This window comes from Strongyloides ratti (genome assembly GCF_001040885.1).
Source record: "Strongyloides ratti genome assembly S_ratti_ED321, chromosome : 2".
NCBI classification, from domain to species: Eukaryota; Metazoa; Nematoda; class Chromadorea; order Rhabditida; family Strongyloididae; genus Strongyloides; species Strongyloides ratti.
The window spans coordinates 13,189,141-13,211,425 of record NC_037308.1 but is presented as its reverse complement, the minus strand read 5'-3'; the positions used below and the strand labels follow the sequence as shown (position 1 = coordinate 13,211,425).

General features: G+C 17.9%; 5 protein-coding genes across 5 annotated transcripts; 2 read left to right on the top strand and 3 right to left on the bottom strand.

Moving 5' to 3' along the window:
- Positions 1-5,557: 5,557 nt before the first annotated feature.
- SRAE_2000421000 (GPCR, rhodopsin-like, 7TM domain-containing protein) lies at positions 5,558-7,103 on the bottom strand (the record flags this gene model as incomplete). Its single annotated transcript, XM_024643053.1, has 4 exons — positions 5,558-5,933; positions 5,995-6,167; positions 6,223-6,957; positions 7,011-7,103. The coding sequence occupies 4 exons, from the start codon at positions 7,101-7,103 to the stop codon at positions 5,558-5,560; spliced, it is 1,377 nt and encodes a 458-aa protein (XP_024508762.1).
- A 3,438-nt stretch (positions 7,104-10,541) lies between these two features.
- On the bottom strand, positions 10,542-11,434 carry SRAE_2000420900 (Hypothetical protein; the record flags this gene model as incomplete). Its single annotated transcript, XM_024643051.1, has 2 exons — positions 10,542-11,099; positions 11,180-11,434. The coding sequence occupies 2 exons, from the start codon at positions 11,432-11,434 to the stop codon at positions 10,542-10,544; spliced, it is 813 nt and encodes a 270-aa protein (XP_024508761.1).
- Positions 11,435-17,614: 6,180 nt separating this feature from the next.
- Positions 17,615-18,021, top strand: SRAE_2000420800 (Hypothetical protein; the record flags this gene model as incomplete). The annotated part of the gene is made up of 2 exons (XM_024643050.1): positions 17,615-17,899; positions 17,947-18,021. The coding sequence occupies 2 exons, from the start codon at positions 17,615-17,617 to the stop codon at positions 18,019-18,021; spliced, it is 360 nt and encodes a 119-aa protein (XP_024508760.1).
- A 1,264-nt stretch (positions 18,022-19,285) lies between these two features.
- On the bottom strand, positions 19,286-20,296 carry SRAE_2000420700 (CAP domain-containing protein; the record flags this gene model as incomplete). The annotated part of the gene is made up of 2 exons (XM_024643049.1): positions 19,286-19,633; positions 19,676-20,296. The coding sequence occupies 2 exons, from the start codon at positions 20,294-20,296 to the stop codon at positions 19,286-19,288; spliced, it is 969 nt and encodes a 322-aa protein (XP_024508759.1).
- Positions 20,297-21,772: 1,476 nt separating this feature from the next.
- On the top strand, positions 21,773-22,213 carry SRAE_2000420600 (Hypothetical protein; the record flags this gene model as incomplete). The annotated part of the gene is made up of 2 exons (XM_024643048.1): positions 21,773-22,048; positions 22,091-22,213. The coding sequence occupies 2 exons, from the start codon at positions 21,773-21,775 to the stop codon at positions 22,211-22,213; spliced, it is 399 nt and encodes a 132-aa protein (XP_024508758.1).
- Positions 22,214-22,285: the final 72 nt, after the last annotated feature.

Below are 22,285 nucleotides of genomic sequence, written 5' to 3'. Positions count from 1 at the left end.
CATCAGAGGGATAGGCAAATTATATACTATAATATTATATATATTTCAACATCCTTAACCAGTGATTTTTTTTTAATCAAAAATATATTGTTTACAGTAAAACAAATGAATTAACTAATATTGTCCCGATGATTGTATAACGAAAAAATAAACTCAGGAGCACATATGTGAGATGATCAAATACCAACATTAATTCTTTTGGGCATCTCAAAAAAATATTTTTTTTTTTCTTCTTTAATTAAACAAAGGAAAACCATAAAATGGCTAATTGAGAATAATAATAAAAAAATAATCAATGATATACTATTATTAAATAAATAGAAAATTATGAAAAAGAAGTAGTTAAAAAGAAGTGCTTTTATAATTTGTCATGTACATGTCTATACTTGTATTTTATTATTTAATTTATTAGCAATATTCTTATATTTTCAAAACATCAAAGATCTATTATTATAATATTAAGACTAAATTCTCACTATATACAGAATCTTATTTATGAATAGAAGAATACACATATAACAAAACAAAATAAAAAAAAAAATATAAAGTTAAATATACTTTTAAAAATGTGTATATATGTCGAGCCAGTCTCAAATGTTTTTTTTCTTTTCTTCAAGAAATTAAAAAACAAAAAACAAAATGTAAGAATTCTGATAACATTTTTTTTTTCTAAAAATGTATATGATGTTAAAAAAAATGCCAAAATGGTGAAAGGATTATTTTTTATATTTCTATATTATTACAACAAGATCATATTTATATTTATGTAATTTTAATATACATATATTATAATATTTTTATATTAACACATACCTAGTTCTTTCAAAATTTTATTTTTTTTAACTATATCTATATATATTCTTTCCTTTCTAAGAATTAAATTTTTGGCAGCAACAATGAAGTAGAGGAAGATTAAATTATGGATAATTATATTCTATTCTTTAAATGGAGAATTATTTTTTGGAGGGGAAGAGTTTAAGTTGATTATATGTGAAAGTTTTTATTGGATTATTTCTACTTGTATTTTTATTTTTGAAGATATTTTTTTTTTTTATAAAAAGAAACAACAATAAAATAAAAAGTGCCTTTGCCAGCTTGGCATTTTCCAACAAAAAAAATATGATGAAAAATATCCCTGGTTCGAAAAAAGAAAAAACAATGGAAAAATATATATATATATATATATATATATGAAAATACCAGATGTAAAGAGAATTTAAGAATGATACAAAATAATTCTGTATAAAGCTAAAATTTTTTTTGTAAGTTAATATTGTTGGAATGAGAACATATGTAATAAGTCAAAAAAAAATAACATTGTAGTTGTATTTAGACTGACTTTCTATTATTTTATATCTTTTTCTCTCTTTCCTTAATATAAATACCAAACATCAAAAAATATCAATCAACAAATTATATAGATAGCAGACACTCAAAAGATAACTGTCATCTTATAAATTATCAAATATACAAAAAAAAAGAAGCACTGTCTAGAAAAGCAACTATTACTTTCTATCTTTATATCTCTCTCAAACCTGTATATCATTGTCAATTTTGTATATGAATTGGATAGATGCCAAGGGACCCTTCTCTCATATGATCTCCTGACTATTTTTGTAACAACCACCTATTTTTTTTTTTTATTATCATTATTATATATATTTTATTTTATTGAACATTTATTAATTTAACTTCCATCCTTCTACATAAGTGAATAACAAAATTTTTATGTATATCTTTTTTTTCAAGAAAAAAAATTTCATTTTTGAAATTTTAATTATATTTTCTTTTTATTCTTACCCTACTCGACAGTTATTTTTTTTTTCTATATAGATCAAAGCTAAATTTTTTTTTATATACATATATATGAAAATAGATTTTTTCCATTAGGGTTTTTATTTCTATGATACTGATGTTTTATTAAACTTTAAATATGATAATTAAGATTCTTTTATTATAACTCTAGTGGTTTACTTTTGTCACATATTTACTTCTTTTTATTTTTAATTATTTTATATATATATATATATATTTCTATATTATAGTACCCGACGCTAGTTTGATTTTTTAATTATAATTATTTTATTTAATACATGTAGAAACCCGAGTAGATAATTTTAATGTATATTTTTATTATTTTTTTTTCATTGTCTATTTAAAATATGTATATGTATAAGTGGATGGAAGAAGATAAAAAAGAAAAGTGAAATGATAAAATCTTATTAGTTAGATTAATAATATTTTTTCTTTAATAAGAATAATCATTTCATGGATCATAAGTTTTTTTTTTTTTAATTATGAAAAGCATTTCAAATTACTACACTTCTCTTTCATTTTAATTATAAATTGAATCTTTTTACCTATATCTTTTTTTGGAGAATAATTATCAATAAAATTTGTTAAGAAAAATCAAAAGAAGTCATTTTATCTTATTATCAATTAACCAAATATATTAATAAAAACGGAAGAAAAGATTTAACATTATAATACCTTTTATACATATATATAATCATATTTTAATATATAAAATCAAAGATTCGATTTATTATCAATATATTGTATACATTATATATATATATATATATGTATATGCATATATATATATATATACTTTTTTTTTAACAACCAATTATGATATTGAAATATTTTAATTTTATATCTTTAAAATGAAAATTTATATTTAACGTTAAATAAAGTATATTTCATATATATTTGATTTTAAATTTTACTATCATTATTATCAGCTGTAAAAAGAAATATTTTATTTTTTTTACAACTTTTAATTTCCTCAATTTCTATGTATTTTTTTTATCGGGGAATGTATTTTATATATTAAAGATAATTCTAAACAGTAGATAGAATTATTAAATAAAACATAAATGTTTTAAAAATAGTAAAAGGGTAAAAAGTTTGTGGAATGTTAAAAAAATATTAAAAGTTCAAACATCAGAGAAAGTAAAAATTTTATTATTATAAAAAGAAGGATTATATAACCTTTGAATGAGATACTTCTTCTTTTTCTTTCTATGATCAAAAAGCATTAATGTTATTTATTTAAAGTATATATATAAATCAAAACAAAATCAAATTTTTTCATTATATATTGAATTAAATTTTTCATTTTAAAGACCTTGATAAATTTTTACTTTAAGAAGGTAAATTTTATAACTTATTACATCTTTAATCAATTTCAATTTTATAATGTTTATAAAGATAACCTTCAACTGATTAATTTGAAACATTGTAAAAATATCCTTTATTTTTACTTTCATTTAACAATAATTTAGATAAAAATCTATTTTACGGGGTTTTTCAATTGCAAAAATTTTATATACTTTAACATTAAAATATTTTTCTATCTTATTTAAATATAAAGGTAAAAATTTTTATTTTACATATACTTATCAATAAGAATTTTAAATGTAGGAAACAAATAATATATATCAAAAAGACATACAAACATAATATATATATATATATATAAATATTATTTATATACAAATATTATTGAGAAATAAAAATCATATGTTTAGTTGTGTAAGTATATAGGAAAAGCCTTTTTGTTTGTATGCTTTAAATATTAACAAAAACATAAATAAAAATTTAAAGGGGAGAGTGATTATTTAAAGATATGTATATATAAATTTTGTTAAATAAATATTAAAAATTTACTTAACAATAGATTGAAAAAAAAGAAATAATGAAAAAATAAATGTAAAAGAGGAAAAGAGAAATAAATAAATAAAAAGGGGGAATATGATTATTTAAAAGAATATTGTATAAATTTTATCTATTTAAAAAAGTTTCAAGAATAAACAAAAATGACTATTGTCTTTTTGTGAAAAAATGTATATCATTATAAAATATTATAGTAATAGAAAATAATTGTTATATATCAAAGTTTATTTTATCTTTTACCTTCTGTAAAAATTTAATTTTTATCTTCTGTTAATAAGATAAATAAAGAATTCTCAGAAAAAGTTTTCTTTTTTTTAATTTTTGTTTATTTTGTAAATATAATAGAGTTGTATGTGATTAAGTCATAGTATTATTCTCTTCATTATTTTATTTTTCAATTTGAAAGGGATAAGAATTTTTTAATATTTTTTAACAAAAATAAAAATATTTTTTTTTTAAAGAAATACATATATATCTAATTTTATGATTAAAGTACAATGATATATTTATATTATATCAAAGTTTTTTTTTTATAAGGAAAAAGGATTAATTTAAAAAATGATATAGAATGTTTTAAAGTTCAAAAAAAATATATTGGTCTTTTTTAATCAAAAATCAGACGTCATGTCATATCAATTTCTTACTCCATCAGCTGTTAAGAAATTATAATTGTTATTTATTGAAAGGATATGTAAATAATATAAAAATTTATCTCCTTCTTCTATATCTATCTCGTTGATATGATGTAATATATATGTATGAGTATATTTTGTTATTATATTTATCAAAAATTCTCCGGGGGATATAACTTTTTTTTTTTTTTTAATTTTAAACAAATTCTTATTTTGATTAATAATTAGTTATATGTATTTAGATAAATTAGAAAATAAAATGTATTAATCAATCAATTAAAATCTTTGCTAACAATTTTAATTTATTATCTTATATTCTTATTATTAATTACAAATTATTTAATGATCGAGGAAATTCTTTTACCTAATAGTAAATAATAATTATAATATTTTCAAATGTTATCTTATTAAAATTACAAAATAAAAATAGTACATAATACATGACAAGAATGATAAATATTTAAATCTTTTGATCAACTAATAAGTACTGTTTCTTTTCTATCTATATTACTTTCTTTCTTTTTAATTTTTTTTTTCAAAAATAAGACAAAAAAAGTATACAAATTTTATTGGTTTCTCCAGAGACTGATTGTTAATAATGCTTTTCAATATACGATTTTATATATGATAAGATAGTAAAGAAAATAAAAATAAAATTTTATACTTCTTACTATGGTGATAAAAATAAAATAAGGGGGAAACTTTCTTTTATAAAAAAAAAATTTTATTGAAACAAAAAATTGTGAATATATTTTAAAAAGAAATATTTACACTTTGATTGACATTTTAATAAACTTTTGTGTTTTGCAATTTCCTGTTTATGGTTTACCATCTACATTCTTAAAATACAAAAATACCTTTAGTTTTATCATTAAAATTTTTAATTATTTTAATTTTGGTATACTTGATTTTTAATTTTAAATATAAACATCATTTAATAAATATTTTTTTTTTATTAAATAAAAATATTTAAAATTTTTCTAATGATATTTGATATTTAGGTAATTAAAAATTTTATCATTAATTAATATCTAATGTATTTTTAATTTACGATTTTATTTAATTTTTTTTTTTTTAAAATCATTTACAAATAAAATAGTTTTATTTTTATATTTTAAATAAAGCTGTAATAAAATATTAAACATTAGAAACGTAATTAATATATTAGTTTAGTATCTCTTACTACAAACATTTATGTAAGAAGAGGAAAAGATTAGATACAAGATTAAATTGAGAGAAAAATAATATTAAACAAATAATTGGGAACTGGAGTTTTTTGACATATCTTTAAAAAATAAATTTTTTCCTGTATTCCTGACAATTGTTGGCATACCATCATTTTTACCAATAGGAGATGGTAAAAATATATCACATTGTGTTTCATCACTACCAGGACTATCATGAGTTGGTAGATCAGGTAGTAAAACAATCTCATCACCATTCTTATTATCATTTTTTATTCCATTACCAATATGTGAAATAACAATACCTTTAGTATCATTATTATTATTTTCAATGAGACGTTTTTTAACAAAACATGATGGAAAAATTTTTTGAATTGTTGATTTTGAGGCAACTCTAATAGGACGATTTGATGATAAATAAATTGGTAATCTTAAAGCACTAAAATATATAATAATTTTTTTTTATATATATTAAATAATTTACCCACTTCAAAACATACCTAGAAACTAAATATAAGATACTTAATGTATCATTAGCGTAGGAATAAAATGTACGAAGTTCATTACTTTCCAGAGATGCTTTATTAATTATTTCCCATGTTGTTAAAAATACTTGAGGTGCTTGACATAAAATATTTACACTAACAATTGCTACAAGTGCTCTTGTTGCATCCTAAAATTATAAAATATTATAATTTTTTTTATGTTTTTGATAAAATAAAAATTACTTTTATCATTTTTTTGTGAGATGTTCTATTCCAATTTGGTAAGTAAGAATTTTCCTGAATTTTTTGAAAACTTTTAACTGAATCTTTTTTGAGTTGGCGAACGATAATAAAATTCATTATTATAAGTAATATAAAAGGTAAAATTCGATCAAAAATATTTCTAGTTAAAAACATAAACCAAAAATTGTATGTAGGATTTGTGGCAAGAGAAGACAATGATAATTCATATTTCTCCCAATCAGTACAATTTTCTTTTTCTATATTAACTAATTCATAATATGTCATTCCTTTATATAATATTGATACAGAAATAACAATTACTGTAATTAGACGTCTATTATTTTTCATAAATTTACTGATCCAAATTTCATGACATCCTGGAAGATTAAGAAAACACCTTTCAGCTGTTGCCATGACAAGTAATAAAACTGAACAAAAAATGGAGACATTTCCTTCCGTCAAAAGAAATACAACATAATAATTAAAGATGTTATAGAGCCACAATATTTGAAAATTATCAAAATAAACAGGAACAACCATTAAAGCAACATAATTGAATGCCATAAAAACATCGAATATTGCTAGTATTTGAAAATAATAAGTTGCTGTGACTCGTAAATTTCTATTTAACTGGAAAACTATTGTTAAAAAACTATTGAAAATAAATGAAATTATTGCTATGGAAAATGCAAACACTCCAATATAAAATATTTTTATATGTAGATCATGTGTTCCCTTAAGAATTAAAAAATAATAATATGATTTTATTTTAATTAATTTATACTTACATCATATCTACAATCCTCTTGATAATTAATTTCTTCTTCTGTAGTCATAAGATCATGACTTGTAGATGAAGTAGAATTATCAATTAAATCCATACTTATAAAAGTCTAAAAGATAATTAAAATTTTTTTATATGTCAATAAATGTTAGATAAAAAAAACTGTATAAGATTAAAAATATTATTTAGGGAATATATGTAAAATACAAATTTAGTAGGATAAAATAAAACTCTCCTGTAATGATAAACCATATATTTTAATAGATAAATTAAAGAAAATTAAAATAAATAGTTAAGGAAAAGTTAAATTAAATAAAAGATATATAGATTAAATATTTTTTTATTTAATTTAAAAAAGTATAAAACTATAAGAAAAAATAATTATTTTTATCCTTTAAAAAAATCTTATTACAATAATAAATTTTTGTCTAATTTTTTTTTTATTATAAGAACATCAAAAGTTAAATTAAAATAATAATGTTAGTTGAAAAAAATAAAACTAATAAATTTAAAATTAATTTAAACAATAAAAATACAATACAACATCAAAATTAAATTTAGATATTTTTAAAGAATGTTTTTTAGAAAAAATCAATTGGCAAAAGATTTTTTGGATGGATAATAATTTTTATTTTAATGATAAGATAGAAAAATTATATAAAAGAAAATAAGATAAATATGTCATAATTTGTTTCAAGAAAAAAAAAGTCTATCTTTTCCAATTATTTTTAGTAAAGTCAAAAAAAAAGGCAAAAAGATGTTATCATTTTTATCAAAAACCCCAGATTCATAGAAAAGATAAATATAGTTTAATTTTTTTTTATCCTATTCAGTTTTTAAAATTTGATGTTACTTGTTATGTGAAAATGATAATGGGTTTTATACATTTTTTTTAACAATTACATAAAAAAAATAACATTTGATATTTATTTATTATTTTATAATTCTTAAAAAATTGATTCAAACGAAATGAGGTATATTAAATATTTAAAAAAAAAGATATGGACAATATTTCTTCGTTTTTGGAATAGTAAAAAGCATTAATTTTTTTTGGGTTTTTTTAAAAAAAAAATAAATATAAAAGTACTTTATATTAGGAACTAAAAGATGGCAACTAAAAAGTACAAAAAAAAGGATTTTAAAACATTTAGTTAATTCAATAAATTTGTCTACTCCTTTTTTTCACCTCTTATTTTAATAAATAATATAAAGGAGTTTATTAACAATTTAGGGATAATATTTATTTAGATATCTTTCTAATGAATTGTATAAAGTATCATTATCTCCTTCAGCTATTCACAAAACTTATCATTAATAAAGACTTTTTCTAAAAAATCTATTTTCTTTATAAGTAGGAAAAGGAATAAATGCCATAATTTTAAAAGATATACAAATAAATGAATATGTAATAGATAAAATAAATAAGAAAAAAAATATATATATATTTTTAAAAATCACTATTATTTTACAATTCTTATATCTTTTTTAGATATAAAGATTATTTTGAATTAATAATATTTTCTACATTATTTAATTTTTACCACACTAAAATGAATTGATAATGAAATGTATTTTTAATGAGTAATTTAAAAAAAAAAAAATTTTAAAACATCTATAAAAATGTAATTGAGGTCAAAAATTTAAATATGATTACAAATAAATGTGTATTTTTATCAGAGTTTTAATAGTCTTAATTTATGATAAAATGACAGTTGTGTAATGTTGTAAAAATAAATGTGTTATATAGATAAATTTAATTTGTATTGTCATTAGATTTATAATATAAAGAGAGAGTGAAAATGATAAAAGATAGGCACATAATTTTCATGAATAATATTTAAAAAGAAATAAATTTTGAAGATGTATAAAAATTAATAAAGATATATTTTAATGGTAAGATTTTTTTTATTATAAAAAAAAAACATATTCTTAAACTTTATATACTCCATGTAATTAGTATTCTATCAAATGGTATTCATAAAGTTTTTTTTGTTGATAATCTCAATTTAAATGACCTTTTTTTTCAATTGTGTTATTAAAAATAAACATTTGTTAACTTAAGAAATAAAAAAATATTTTAGAAATTTTAAAAAATAAGTTTAAAAATAAGGACAAAGATTTTAATATTTTCATTCAAAAAGTAAAAAGAAAATTAGAAAGCTCATTCATTGAATTAATGTTTACATGAAGCATAAAAAATATCAAAATAAATTATAATAAATAAGGGGTTTGTTAATACACAAACATTAAAAACTTTAATTTACGCTAACATTATAGAATAAAAAAAAAACTTTAAGAACATCAAAAATTATAAAAGATTAAAAAAACAAAATTTTTTTTCTTTTGATAAAAATAATCTTATATCAACACAATTAAAAAACATTTATATGTAGTATTAAAATAAAAATAATTTAAATTCTTATAGAATTTCCTTTAATAATATTAATAAAAAAAGTAATTAATATTATGAACTTGTTATTGGCATAAAATATAATAAGAAATTAAATTTGATATTATATATATACATATATTCTATAAATCATTAACAGACAATATATAAATTAAAATACATATAAATAAAAAAAAAATATCCAATAATAAAATGATGAAAAAAAAAATGCCATTATGGTTTAAATATATATATCTAATTGTAAATAACTTCATGATAGTGAAATAAAAAATTAAATTAACATTAAAAAAGAGACAAAAATATTGGTAATAAAAGTTTCCTACCACTAGAATGGATTTTAAATTAGAGGGAGAGAAATAGGATAAAAAAAGTATAAAATACCAACAAAGATTTTTATAAAAATTACAATTCTAATTTATCATTGCTTTTTAAAATTTTTATTTAAATGTAACTTTTAACCTCTAACTTAAATATTTTATTATTATCAATAAATATATATTAAAATAATAAATGTTTGAATACCAAAAATTATAATTTTTCTTAAATTTTCTCTCAATAAATGTAAAAATATATTTTGTTGTTGTTTGTTCCGTTCAATTAAAAAAGAATATAAAAGATTTTAAGAATAAATTCAAAAAAAGCTTTTTTATATATTTACCTAATAAATGAAATATATTTCTTTAGGTAATTAAAAAATTTGAACTTATTTTTATTAATATAAATATATTCATATTTCTTTTATTTACATGAATATTACGATAACAACAAAGAAAAAAAAATAATTTTTATACTAAAAATTAGTTTTGCTTGATTGGAGAATAGAACTTATCGAAATATATTATTATAATTGATAAATAGAAAAATGAGATAGTTTAGTCAATAGAAAATCATATAAGATGTTATTAATAAGAAAAATATATTTATTTCTAGTCATTTATTTCATTTTTTTTTTGTCCAATTATAGAAATATTATAAAATATAAGCTAGAAATTAAGATAAAATTTTTTTTATATATAAGAAAGAAAAGGAAAAAAAAAAGAAATAGTAGACTTTATTTTTAAAATAAAGAAATATTTAGAAGATAAAATTTTAAGAATATCAATTTTTTTTTTAAAAATTTATTATTCAACAAAGGTATTGAGTGACAAACATTATTAACAATTCTAAAAATGATGTAATAAAAGTCATAGATAAAGAGATTGTCAAAAAGATATCAAATAATTTCCTACAAAATTCATATGTAAATTTATACTTATGGATTAAATTCACCACTGATTCTAATTTTTTACTTTCTATATCTTCTTCTATCTCTTCATCTTGAATTGAAATATCATTTAATAATTTTACAATTTCCTTTCTATTTTCTATTACTTCCTTGTTACTTTCTTCTATATTAGGATTTTTTGGGTTAAAATATTCCTCATCAGGTTCATTTAAATATACAATGTCTTCATTTAAATTATCATTTAAAATCAGCACTTCAATATTTTGAGAATCATTAATTAAATGTTTTGTTGGATCATAAGGCATATTTTGTAATGTATTTTCACTACCATTAACTTCAATAAATGTGACATTCTTTAAAACATGGTCTTTGAGTACATTAGCATATGTAGCATTAGTAACTTTTAATGATATAAGTGGACATTTACTTTCATAATCACCAACAACCTTTTGATATTTCTAAAAAGAAAAAAAAAAAGTCACACGCATCAAAGAAAATACTGATAATCCTTATTTTTAAGTAAACATTAATAACTTACAGGAAAATGAGTTTGTGATAAATATAAAAGAATTAAAAATACTCCAAGTAAGTCAGCTGGATTTGTTAATATTCTAGCAAATGTCAAGGATAAGTTGTATCCTTTGGTATTATTAATTTTAATATTACTATCTTCAATAATTTCTTTAACTTTATCAAACTTTATAATATTATTTTGACAATTTTCTTTTCCTGTTCTTTGAAAAAGTGTTGTATATATTGTATCAATATATGAACGTGAAAATAAATTTTCCATAAATATATATATCATAAGTCCATAAGATGATTTTATTTGAAAAAATATTACAATTAAAATATTTAATATAGATAAAAGACCAAAAAAAGAATTTAAAGTTATACAATCTATTGATAAAAGATATTTACTTGTTAAAAGATATATAACAGAACTATTAATAAGGCATCCTATTATAAAAATATAATATGATAATGAATATAATGTTTTTGTTAATATTTGTGTATATAATATTAAAAAAAAATAATTTGTTGAAATTCGTAGGCGCCTAACAAAAAATGCCAAACAAAATAAAAAATAATGCTGTTTTTCTGAAAATCCAATTTTTTCTTTAATTTTTTTAATCTCTTTAATAGGTTTAGTAATAATTTTTTTAACAGAATTTTTAACAATATTTTTTATATTATTTGATTGATTTTTTACAATATTTTTTTCACCATAATTCCAAAAAATAAAACCAAGAATATGAATAAAAAATGATAATGTTGATATGTAGGAGGGATTTAATTTATATGTATCATAAAATCTTTCTCTTACAAAATTTTTTACAGGGGCATTTAATGTTAATCCAATGATAATTGAAATAAATATTTGTACAATTTCAAAATATTTAATTATTTTAGATGGTTCTATATCAGAAAATTCTTTAGATATTTTTTTAAGAATCATATTAATAATTATAGTATGTGAAAGTTCAAAAATTAAGAGAAATAAAAATTTTTGTATAAGAAATGGATAATATGATGAAAGTGAAAATGGTATCCATATCAAAAGAAATGAAAATGACAATATAAAACCAAATATTATTATAGTATAATTTGTATTAAATATTATATTTACAATTTTATTATTCAATTTTTTAATCATAATAATAAGTGGTTCTATAATAAATTTTAAAAGTATAATTGTAATTATAATAATATATAAAAAAATATTTTTTATATCTTTTAATGTATATATAAAATGTATTTGAAAATATAGATATTGAAGTGATATTATAAAGAATATTGATAGATACATGAACAGTTTATATTTTTTCTTTAGAATAATAGACATTATTAGTTTAATATAATTTTATAATAAACAAATTAAATTAAAAAAAAAATTATTGAGATAATTTTAGTATAATAGTTATATATGAATATATAAATTTCTATATTTTTATATATATTTATGTTATTTGAGGGATAAAATATAGTCTAAACTTGTAACTAGTTTTTTTTATTATATTACTTTTATACATTTTTTATTATATAATAGAGAAAGTTATTATATAAAATTTTTATGGTAATAAAAGATTTATCAGGCTATTAAATTTTAACTCAAGATTAAAATATTGTTTTGTTATTTTTTTTTGCAATATTTGTTTTTGTTAATTTTAATCATTTTTAAAATTTTAATTAGAAATAAATAATTTTTTTATATAACATATTTGTAATAAAATAATTATATTTATTTTCCAATTTTAATATATTTGTCATATCCAGTAGATATTATTTTAATTTTAAATCAAAAAAATAATAAATAAAGTATCTATATTATTTCAGCTATATTACCTACTATAAAAAAAAACAATAATCTTTTAAAGTTATATTTCATTTCAAAAAGATAAAATATATATTATAAAATCGCTTAATTTTTAAATTAATATATTTATATTTGTGTTATTTTGCTGATTATAAATCTAAAAAATTATGAAAGTATTTTTTAAAACAACAATATTAAAAATATTTTAATGAGTGAATATTTTTTGTTTTGCTTTTTTATTAAAGAAAAAAAAAGGATATAATCATAAACATAAAATGTTGTTTTCCAATTATACTGATTATTATTTTGATTAAAATTTTTTTTAATTTTTTAATATGATGATGAAATTGCTTTACTCAGTAAAATTCTAAATATACTTATCTGAATTATTTTCAATGTAAGAAAATTTCAATCTATGCAAGTGAAATAACTTAAATAAGATATCTTCGAATTTATGAATATGATCAAATTAAATTATAAATAAAGTTATTTAATATTCTACTTTTATGATAAAAATTAATTATTTTCTACAATTAAATATATTTAAACAAAACCAATGATTTGAAAATAACAGTTTTTTTTTTATTAAATCTTTATTATATTTTTTCCAAAGAATTTTTAAAAAAAAAAACATAAAAAAAAGATGATCTATCAAATCATTAAAACAGAATATAAAAAAAAACTTTGATCATTGAAATTGATATTTAAGAAAATGAATAAATAGTAAAATTATGATGTATCGAAGATTGAGTAGCAAGATTATAATGATAAAGATTAAAGAAACATTTTTTATTTAAAATTTAATTAAAACAATGTAAATTGTTCTAACTATAAACTTTAAATAAAAAAATTACATTAAAATTAATGATAAATTTGCATGTAAGTTTTTTGACCAATATATTTAAAAAAACAAACAGGTGGCATTTTTGTAAATTTTATTTAATTTGTAAAATCTATTATATGTAACTCACTAAAAATAAAATTAAAATAAATAATTTTGGTACTATTCAGTATGATTAGGGACGATTTTAAAACAAAAATTAATATTAAAAAAGTTTTTTTTTCATTGATAATGTATTTTAAGTATTTGTCATATTAAAAAAAATTCAACTAATTAATTACTTTTCTTATTAGCCGTTTGATGAAACAATTCTTCTTTTATTTACTGTTTAAAAATATTCTATTTTTTCTATAAAAAAGTTAAAATTTCATAGTTTTTTATCTTCTTTTTTTTGTGTATCATTTAAAAAAAATTATTTCTAGCAAAAAAAAAGTACTTCAAAAATGTTGAAAAAAAAATTTAAAAAAGTATAATTGGTAAATGTTAAAATAATATAATTATTTTAAAAAATAGATAATCAGCAACAACTTAATTCTCAATTTTACTTAAAACTTCTAGTTATTTATAAAAATAAAATAAAGATACAAATAAATATGTGAAAGAAATTATATTAAACGTATTAATATTAAATTATTTTTAGTTATTTTTAATAAAATGATTAAACTTAGTAATGAATTTAATTTAAAATGAATAGACTACAATTATTTTATTTCGGAATATTTATTGCAATTAAAAATTAAATCTACAAAAATAGAGCGAAACTTTTTCATAATATTCTATAAATAATTTTTTCCCTTTAAAGTTTAAATCACAATGATAGAGAAAAGTTGCCAAACAAAACATGATATTTATGAAAAAATTTGAATAAAATTGTCAATAGATTTTAGATTCTTAACTATTTTTTTGTTTATTTTAAAATTATATTATTTTCATTTATAATGATCACAGATTAGAACAAATCAATTTAAGTTAGTATTTAAAGCAATCTGAAAACATTTCATTTCAACATACTTCAATTTACTTTAACTTAAAAATATGAAATATTTAAATTTTATTGTTTTTTTTCTATTTTTTATTTTAATAAATTATTGCTGTTTTGGCGCTCAAATGAAATATTCTTATGATAAGAGCAGAAAATTGAAAGAAACACTTTTGTATGTAAATATGCGTGAATTGCTATTCAAAACTTTTTTAATGTTAGTTCCACAAGATATACTTGCAAAAATCAAGTGGTATCTAAAACTAAAAATTGTAACAAGTATGAAATTAAAATTGATTAATAAATATTTGCAAAAACATTTAAGTCAGAAATATGTCGTAAGTAAAATGATAATTATTATGAAAACTGTATTTTCAGAAATATTTTATGACAACCATCTATAGAAGTAGCAGATATACAAATCCTACATATATAGTAGTTTATAAGTAATCAAACTAAAATCATAAAAAATTGTGTAATAGACAATATGCTATTAAAAAAATTGCAAAATTATTTACAATTATATCAAAACATATATTTTAATTATTTTATAGGTACCTTATATAACAAAATTATCAAATTTCTTTGATCGTTTTGATATATTTGTTTAAAGTTATAAAACTGATGTTATTTAGATCTAGTTATAGTTGTTTTTTTAAATAAACGTTTGTTCTATTTATATTTTAATAAATCTTAATAAATAACTTAAATATTTTTAGTAGCTAAATTTTTAAAGTATTAGAATATTTAATTTGAAATATTTATTTTATATAGCACTATCTTCTACTAAAAATCATTTAATTACTTTATATCCATTTTTAAGAAAAATATATGTATATGCTAAGTCACTTTCAATAGTTACTAATTATTAATAAAACTAAATTAATATAAATAGTAGTTTTATATTAATGAATTATTGAATGATTAAAATTATGTGACCGATAATTACTGTATGTTCACTTTATCTATTATTAAAAGGAAATATTTTAGAAGAATATGGCAAAAAATTTTATGAAGATGAAAAATACTACAATTTAATATTATTTAATTTATAATTATAAAATTTTACGCAAAGAAAATATTATACAAAGTATAATGAACAGTATGAATTTCAAAAAATTAGTATGTTTATAACAAAATTTATTAAAATTTTTTTAATTTTTTTATATTTAGTTTTAAAAATATTAAATGATATCCTTTTGATTATATGAAAAAAAAATTATATATAAATTTACTTATAATTTTTTTTTAAATTAATTATTGTGTCAAAAAAATATATAATAACTTTTACTATAAAAATGTTTTAACATCATAAACAATTATAATTTGAAATATTGTAATAAATAACAATAGTTTGCAACATTTTTTTTTAAATTCTAAAAATTTACTAGCATCACTTTGTATCTTTTCATATTAACGCCGCCTTTTATAATAAGACTATAAGTTATATTAAATATTATTTTTTAGTAATTTTTTAATAATTTAAAAAAATTTTTTTTTATTTTTGGGAAAAATTATAATAGAGTTTCTTATGTAATTTAATAGTACATTAAATGCATAGTTTAGACAGACCTTTTCAATATGAACTTTCTAAAATCTTAGGAAAATTTAATGACCTTTTTCTCATTTGGTAGAGCCTCAATAAATTTTTTATAATTTAGTTTTAGATAAAAAATAAAAATGTTAATTGAACTATTTAAATACAAATATTTTAAATACTTCTTTTTTAAAATCTAATTATATTCTTTCCTATATATTTCCATTAAAAAATTTTGATTCTTTTCATCATCAGTGCTATAATGTATGTGAAGACTTGTGATTTAACTATTATCTGATATACTATTATTTTTGTTAATTATTATATAAAGTAAAATTATTTTTATTGTATTTCAGTCATTATAGATTAAAAAACGTTAAAACAAAAAAGTAGTCATAATTTATTTACAATTATAAACTTTTGGGATTTCCTGCAAAAAATATAATTCAGTTTAAAAAATAAAATAATAAAGTGATTTAATTTGAGTAATATTTTAAGGAAAAAAATTTACTATAATAATAATAAAGAGTTTAAAAAAAATATTTTTTTTATTATAACACAGTTAAGAGTTATTCAAAAAAGTATTTATAAATTATATTATTAAATTTATAGTAAAGCCATTTTTTTGCAGCCACTATTAAATTTTATGTGATTTAAAATTTAAAAACTTTTTTAAATTGACACAACTAATTTTTATCCTTTTTAAATAAACATTTACATTTAGCTTTTCATAAAAATATTTGAAAAAATCAAAAATGTTGCGGTCATCCTAATAACTTCTGAAAAGTTTCTGTTACAATCATTTATTTTGAAAGAACAATTTATTTTTGTAATCATTTATTTAATAAAATAACAGGAATTAACAATTAAAATATAATTTTAGGCGATTCATTATAAAAAAAAAGTTTTTTATATTTATAAATTGATTTTGAAAAATACTTTAAGTATTTAAACTACTTTACAAGTAAATAAATGTTTTTTAGCAATCTCTAAAAACGATTTATTAATTTTTTTGTATAAAAAGCTTTATCAATAAATTGCAAAAAAAGAATCTTTGCATAATTTTTATGTATCTATTTAAATAAAATTGAATATTTAAAAAAAATTAGTGTATTATTAATTACCTCTTTTTAAAAAAATAATAATAATAATATTGTATATATAACAATATTTAATTTTAAATATAATAATTTGATTAATCATTATGCATAGCTTTTACTGACCATAAAATTATTTAAACAAATATATGAAATTTTTATATATAAAAAAAAATAGTTAAAAATTATTATTTTTATATAAATGAAACATTTGAATATTATTACTATTATTTTGTGCATCGTTCTTATACTAGACTTTTGTCATGGAATGGGTATAAAGTGCAGTTTTAAAAATAGAAAAAAAGATGTTCGTTATTGTCTTCTTAGTATGTGTGTAAAAGAAAGTATTTTCCATACATTTGTTAATTTCCAAAAAACTGCTGTAAAAAATTTACTTTATGGTACATATTATGGCCGTTGGCCACTTGTAATGAAAATTTTAAAAATGAATGTTATTGCACGTAAATACATTGATCAAACTATTATTGTAAGTTAAATACATAACAATTATTCAATAAAAAACATGTATTTCAGCATAAATTCATTTTTAAAAATTGTAAAGAAATTGATTATAAAGATCCAACTTATGTTGTATTTACATTAAGATAATAATATCAAGTTCAAATTTTAAGGTAAAAAAAAGATAATGATATTTATAAATTAAAAATTTATTAAATGCTTATCAAAATTTTTGATTTTTATATTTCGTACTAATATAATTTATACTAAAATTTGAAGCTTTATTAGTTAGTCTAAAAATATAACTATTTAACACTTTTAAAAAAAATTGTTTAAAGTTTTATCTTATTGTAGTACAAAAAAAATATTACTGTAAAGCTTACTTCACTATCTAAAATTTCCTTTTTATTTTATTTACACAAATCAATTTACCTTTATTAATTATTTCAGATTTTTAAATAATGTTATATAATTTTATATTGTTAATGCTGATTTATAATTGTACTTTTTTACTAAATAATTACTTAAATTTAAAAAATAAATATTTATTAAATGTAATTTTTTTTAATTTATTAATTTTTTAATGTTATATTAATGCTTAAATAAATATAATTTTATATATACATAAAATTTTATGACGTAATTAATTTAATTTAAAAAAATGAAATTTTCTAATCTATTTTATATTATTTTATATATAATCTTTTTATATAAATGTTGCTATGCTGCTCAATTTAAACTTGAATTTGAAAGAAAAAAATTTAAACGTTGTTTACTTCGTATAGGAATAACAGAAAGGATATTTCATGTATTTATTAACTTTCTTCCACAAATGGCAAAATTTAAAATTTACAATACATATTATAGTAAATGGCCACTTTTTTATAAATTATATTCAATTAATAAATATATGCGTCAAAATATTTCTCAATCAACAGTTGTAAGTAATTCACAATTATTATATAATAAAAATATTTTTATTAGAAATTATTTATTGATAGGTATTTTGTAAATAATTATAGATATCCTACATATATTGAATTTGAAAAAAAAACAAGAAATTAGATCAAAATTTTTTTAATAAGAATAAAAATATTCTAACAAAATAATTTTATTATGTATTTTTTTTTATTATTTAAAAGATTATATTAAAGTTAAAACTTTAATGAATCACATTAAATTTATTTACCAGATAAATATATAAATCTAAAAATTTCAAATTTTTTTTATTAAATGAAAAAAATAATAGAAGTATGAAGTTTTTTTTTATTATCACATGAAAATATACATTGTAAATAATCTATTTTTTTCAACTAATTTGAAAAGTTTTGAAATATAAAACAAAGTATTTCTATTTAAATGTAAAAAATTGTTTATTTTTTAAAATTCTACGTTATATTTATATATAAAAAGTTCATTCACATATAATAACTATAAAAACTTTGTCACCTCTGGTTGTGATACCAATTCCTAAAGCCATAGTATTTCGATCCATTAATGGTTCAATATCTCTTAGAGTTAGACTGTTTCGTCTGGATTTATTCATATAAGCATCATCAAACATTATTTTGAGATAAAATTTAGCATACGTAATATATGAAAAACCCGTTATTTCACTATATGTCTTATCAAAGTCAAATTTTGTTTGTTGACCTCTGGATAGTTCTTTAGCACGGCTTTGTGCTAACAAATTAAACCTATTCTTAAATCGCAGAGGTTTTAAGCCAAATTGACGACGATAATCATTGATTTCAAGAAAATACTATTTTAATATTTTAATAAAATATAAAATAACTATACTTACTTTTAGTTTAGTTGATGCAAAATCTTTTTTTAAATAGCAATATTCATCACACCTATGCCAATGTTTATACCATATTTTATTACTAAATAAATTATCTTTTAAAAATTTTTTACCACTTTGTAATATTATACAGGCGTCTTTTGGTAGAAATGATGATTTATCATTAAGCACAGGTTGAAGAGTGTTTGATGGAGCATTTATATGACAATTTGACCTCATCATGTAATCAACAGCATAGTCAAAACCATTAAAATGTTTATTGGCACATGTATAATCCGTTTTTTGATTTGTTGTGCATTCATTTTTTAATTTATAAAATTTGTTTATATACTTCTCACTTAAATATGATATTGCTTTTTCACAAGTGACATCATAATTTTTATCTATACGCCGTCCTCTTTTGAAGCCAACAACAAATATTAATAAATGTTCAAGATAATTTATATTTTTATCTGCAACAATTGCTTTTACCATTTTTTTGACTGAGGGAAATGAGACGTTATTGTATTCATAAGTTGGAAGCTTTCCAAGCATTTGTATATAATATCCAACTAAGATTACTTGATAAGTAATATTAACCAAGCCAAATAAAATAAAAGTAAATCTATAAAATGATACCATTGTTTTGAATAATATTTTTTAAAGTTAAAAGTATCGTTTATATATTGTCATAAATTAACAACAAAATATATTAAATTAAGTTTAAATAAACATTTTTTACAATAGATTATAATAATTTTTTTGTTAAATAAATATTTTATTAGAAGAAATATTTTTTGATCGTTATAAAAAAAAAAATTTTTGTAGATAACATTTTGTAAGTAATTTTTTTATGATTATACTTTTTCTTTTTGATATATTTTATTTAAAAAAGTGTTGTTTTTTTTTAATAAATTTAATAAAATTTTAATAATTATAGAATCTTTTTTTTGAACAAATCTCAAGCTAATTGTTTCATACTATTTCAAGATAAAGAAGTAAAATTTTTTGCTCTCCTATTAACAGTATCGAATTACAATTGTTGTTTTTTTACCTTCTTCATACTATTTTTTTTATTAATATTTATCCATACTTGTAATGTACAATACCAGCATTCTCTAATTTTGCTATTTCATATTAAATTCTTTTATGCAAATTTTTTTTAGTAAACTTTGAATAATCTTTGTAAGTTTAGTACTTTCTGTTATATGACTTAGTACCATGTGTGTTTCTATAATGATCAAGTTCTGTCAAAAAAAAGATTTAAAAAGTTAAAAAATTTAAAATCTAATTTACATTTTTTTTAAATTTTTTTTAACATAAAAATGATAATTAGAATTAGATCCAATTATAAGTCAAATTTGCGTGTTAATCAGAAAATGATTCATATTAGATTTATCTATGTATAATAATATAAGATTTTGTATTTTGTTAATACTTTGATTTCATTGGCTATTATATTTTTTACGATTTTTTTAAATAAACTTTTGAATGAGTGGGAAGTATAAGTACCACATTTATATAATAATTGTCCATTGATAATAAAATTCTAAAATTATTTGTCCATTTGACTTTTTTTTTGGAGGGTAATAAGTGATAATGACTCAAATATAGATTTACCTTGTTGAATGAAATATCTATCTTCTTGAATTTCATAGATATGATGTAAATACAAAAAATAAATTGGTATTGTCTTGTGATAATTAAAAATCTTTTTTACCATTTGATTTTTAATAATATACATACATTCAAAATTTGAATAAAAATTAAAAATTTTCTGATATACATAATTAATAAGTTGTTGTCATGTTTTGGCATTTTAGTAGTGATTTTAGTAATTTAGTATAAAATATAATTTTATATAAAAGGTAACACATTTTTCAAATTTATGCTAGTGTTATTTTGATTTAAACATTATATAGTTGTGAATATTTTATAATTAATTAATTATTATTTTAAATAAAGTATAAATAAATAAGTTTTTTTTTGTTTTATTTATCTTATTAAAAAGTATTATTTAAAATAGAAGCAACAAAAATCAAAATAAAAAACTATATAAATTAAAATGTTATGTTATATACAAATGTATTAATACAAAAATAAGAATAAATTTTTAAAATGAAATATATTAATGAAATACTACTAATATTGTTTACAATCTTAATAAACTATTCTATTAATGGAGCTTATATTAAATGCCATAATAACCACATTCGTAACTATTGTACCATAAAAATGGCTGTAACAGAAAGTTGTTTTCAAAAATTTCTACAAGTGTTACCTGGAAACATTAAAAGAACAATTGTTCAAACATTATTCGCAAGAGCACCATTAAGCATAAGATTAATGTTGGTTAATAATTATGTAGAAAAAAAAGTTAATCAATTTACAATGGTAAAAAATAAAAATAATTTTTTTTTAATAAATTATTTTTAGCGATCATTTATGGATAAATATGTTTGGAACAAAATCTACAGAAAACATATATATGTTCAAATTAAAAATTCCGGATCTATTTGTACTAAAAGAAACAAATTTTGTTTTGATTGCCGTGAATAAAAACTTATTTTTTTAACATTTTTATTTTCTCCAAGTATTTTTTTATTTTACTAATTTTTTTATAATTTTTAA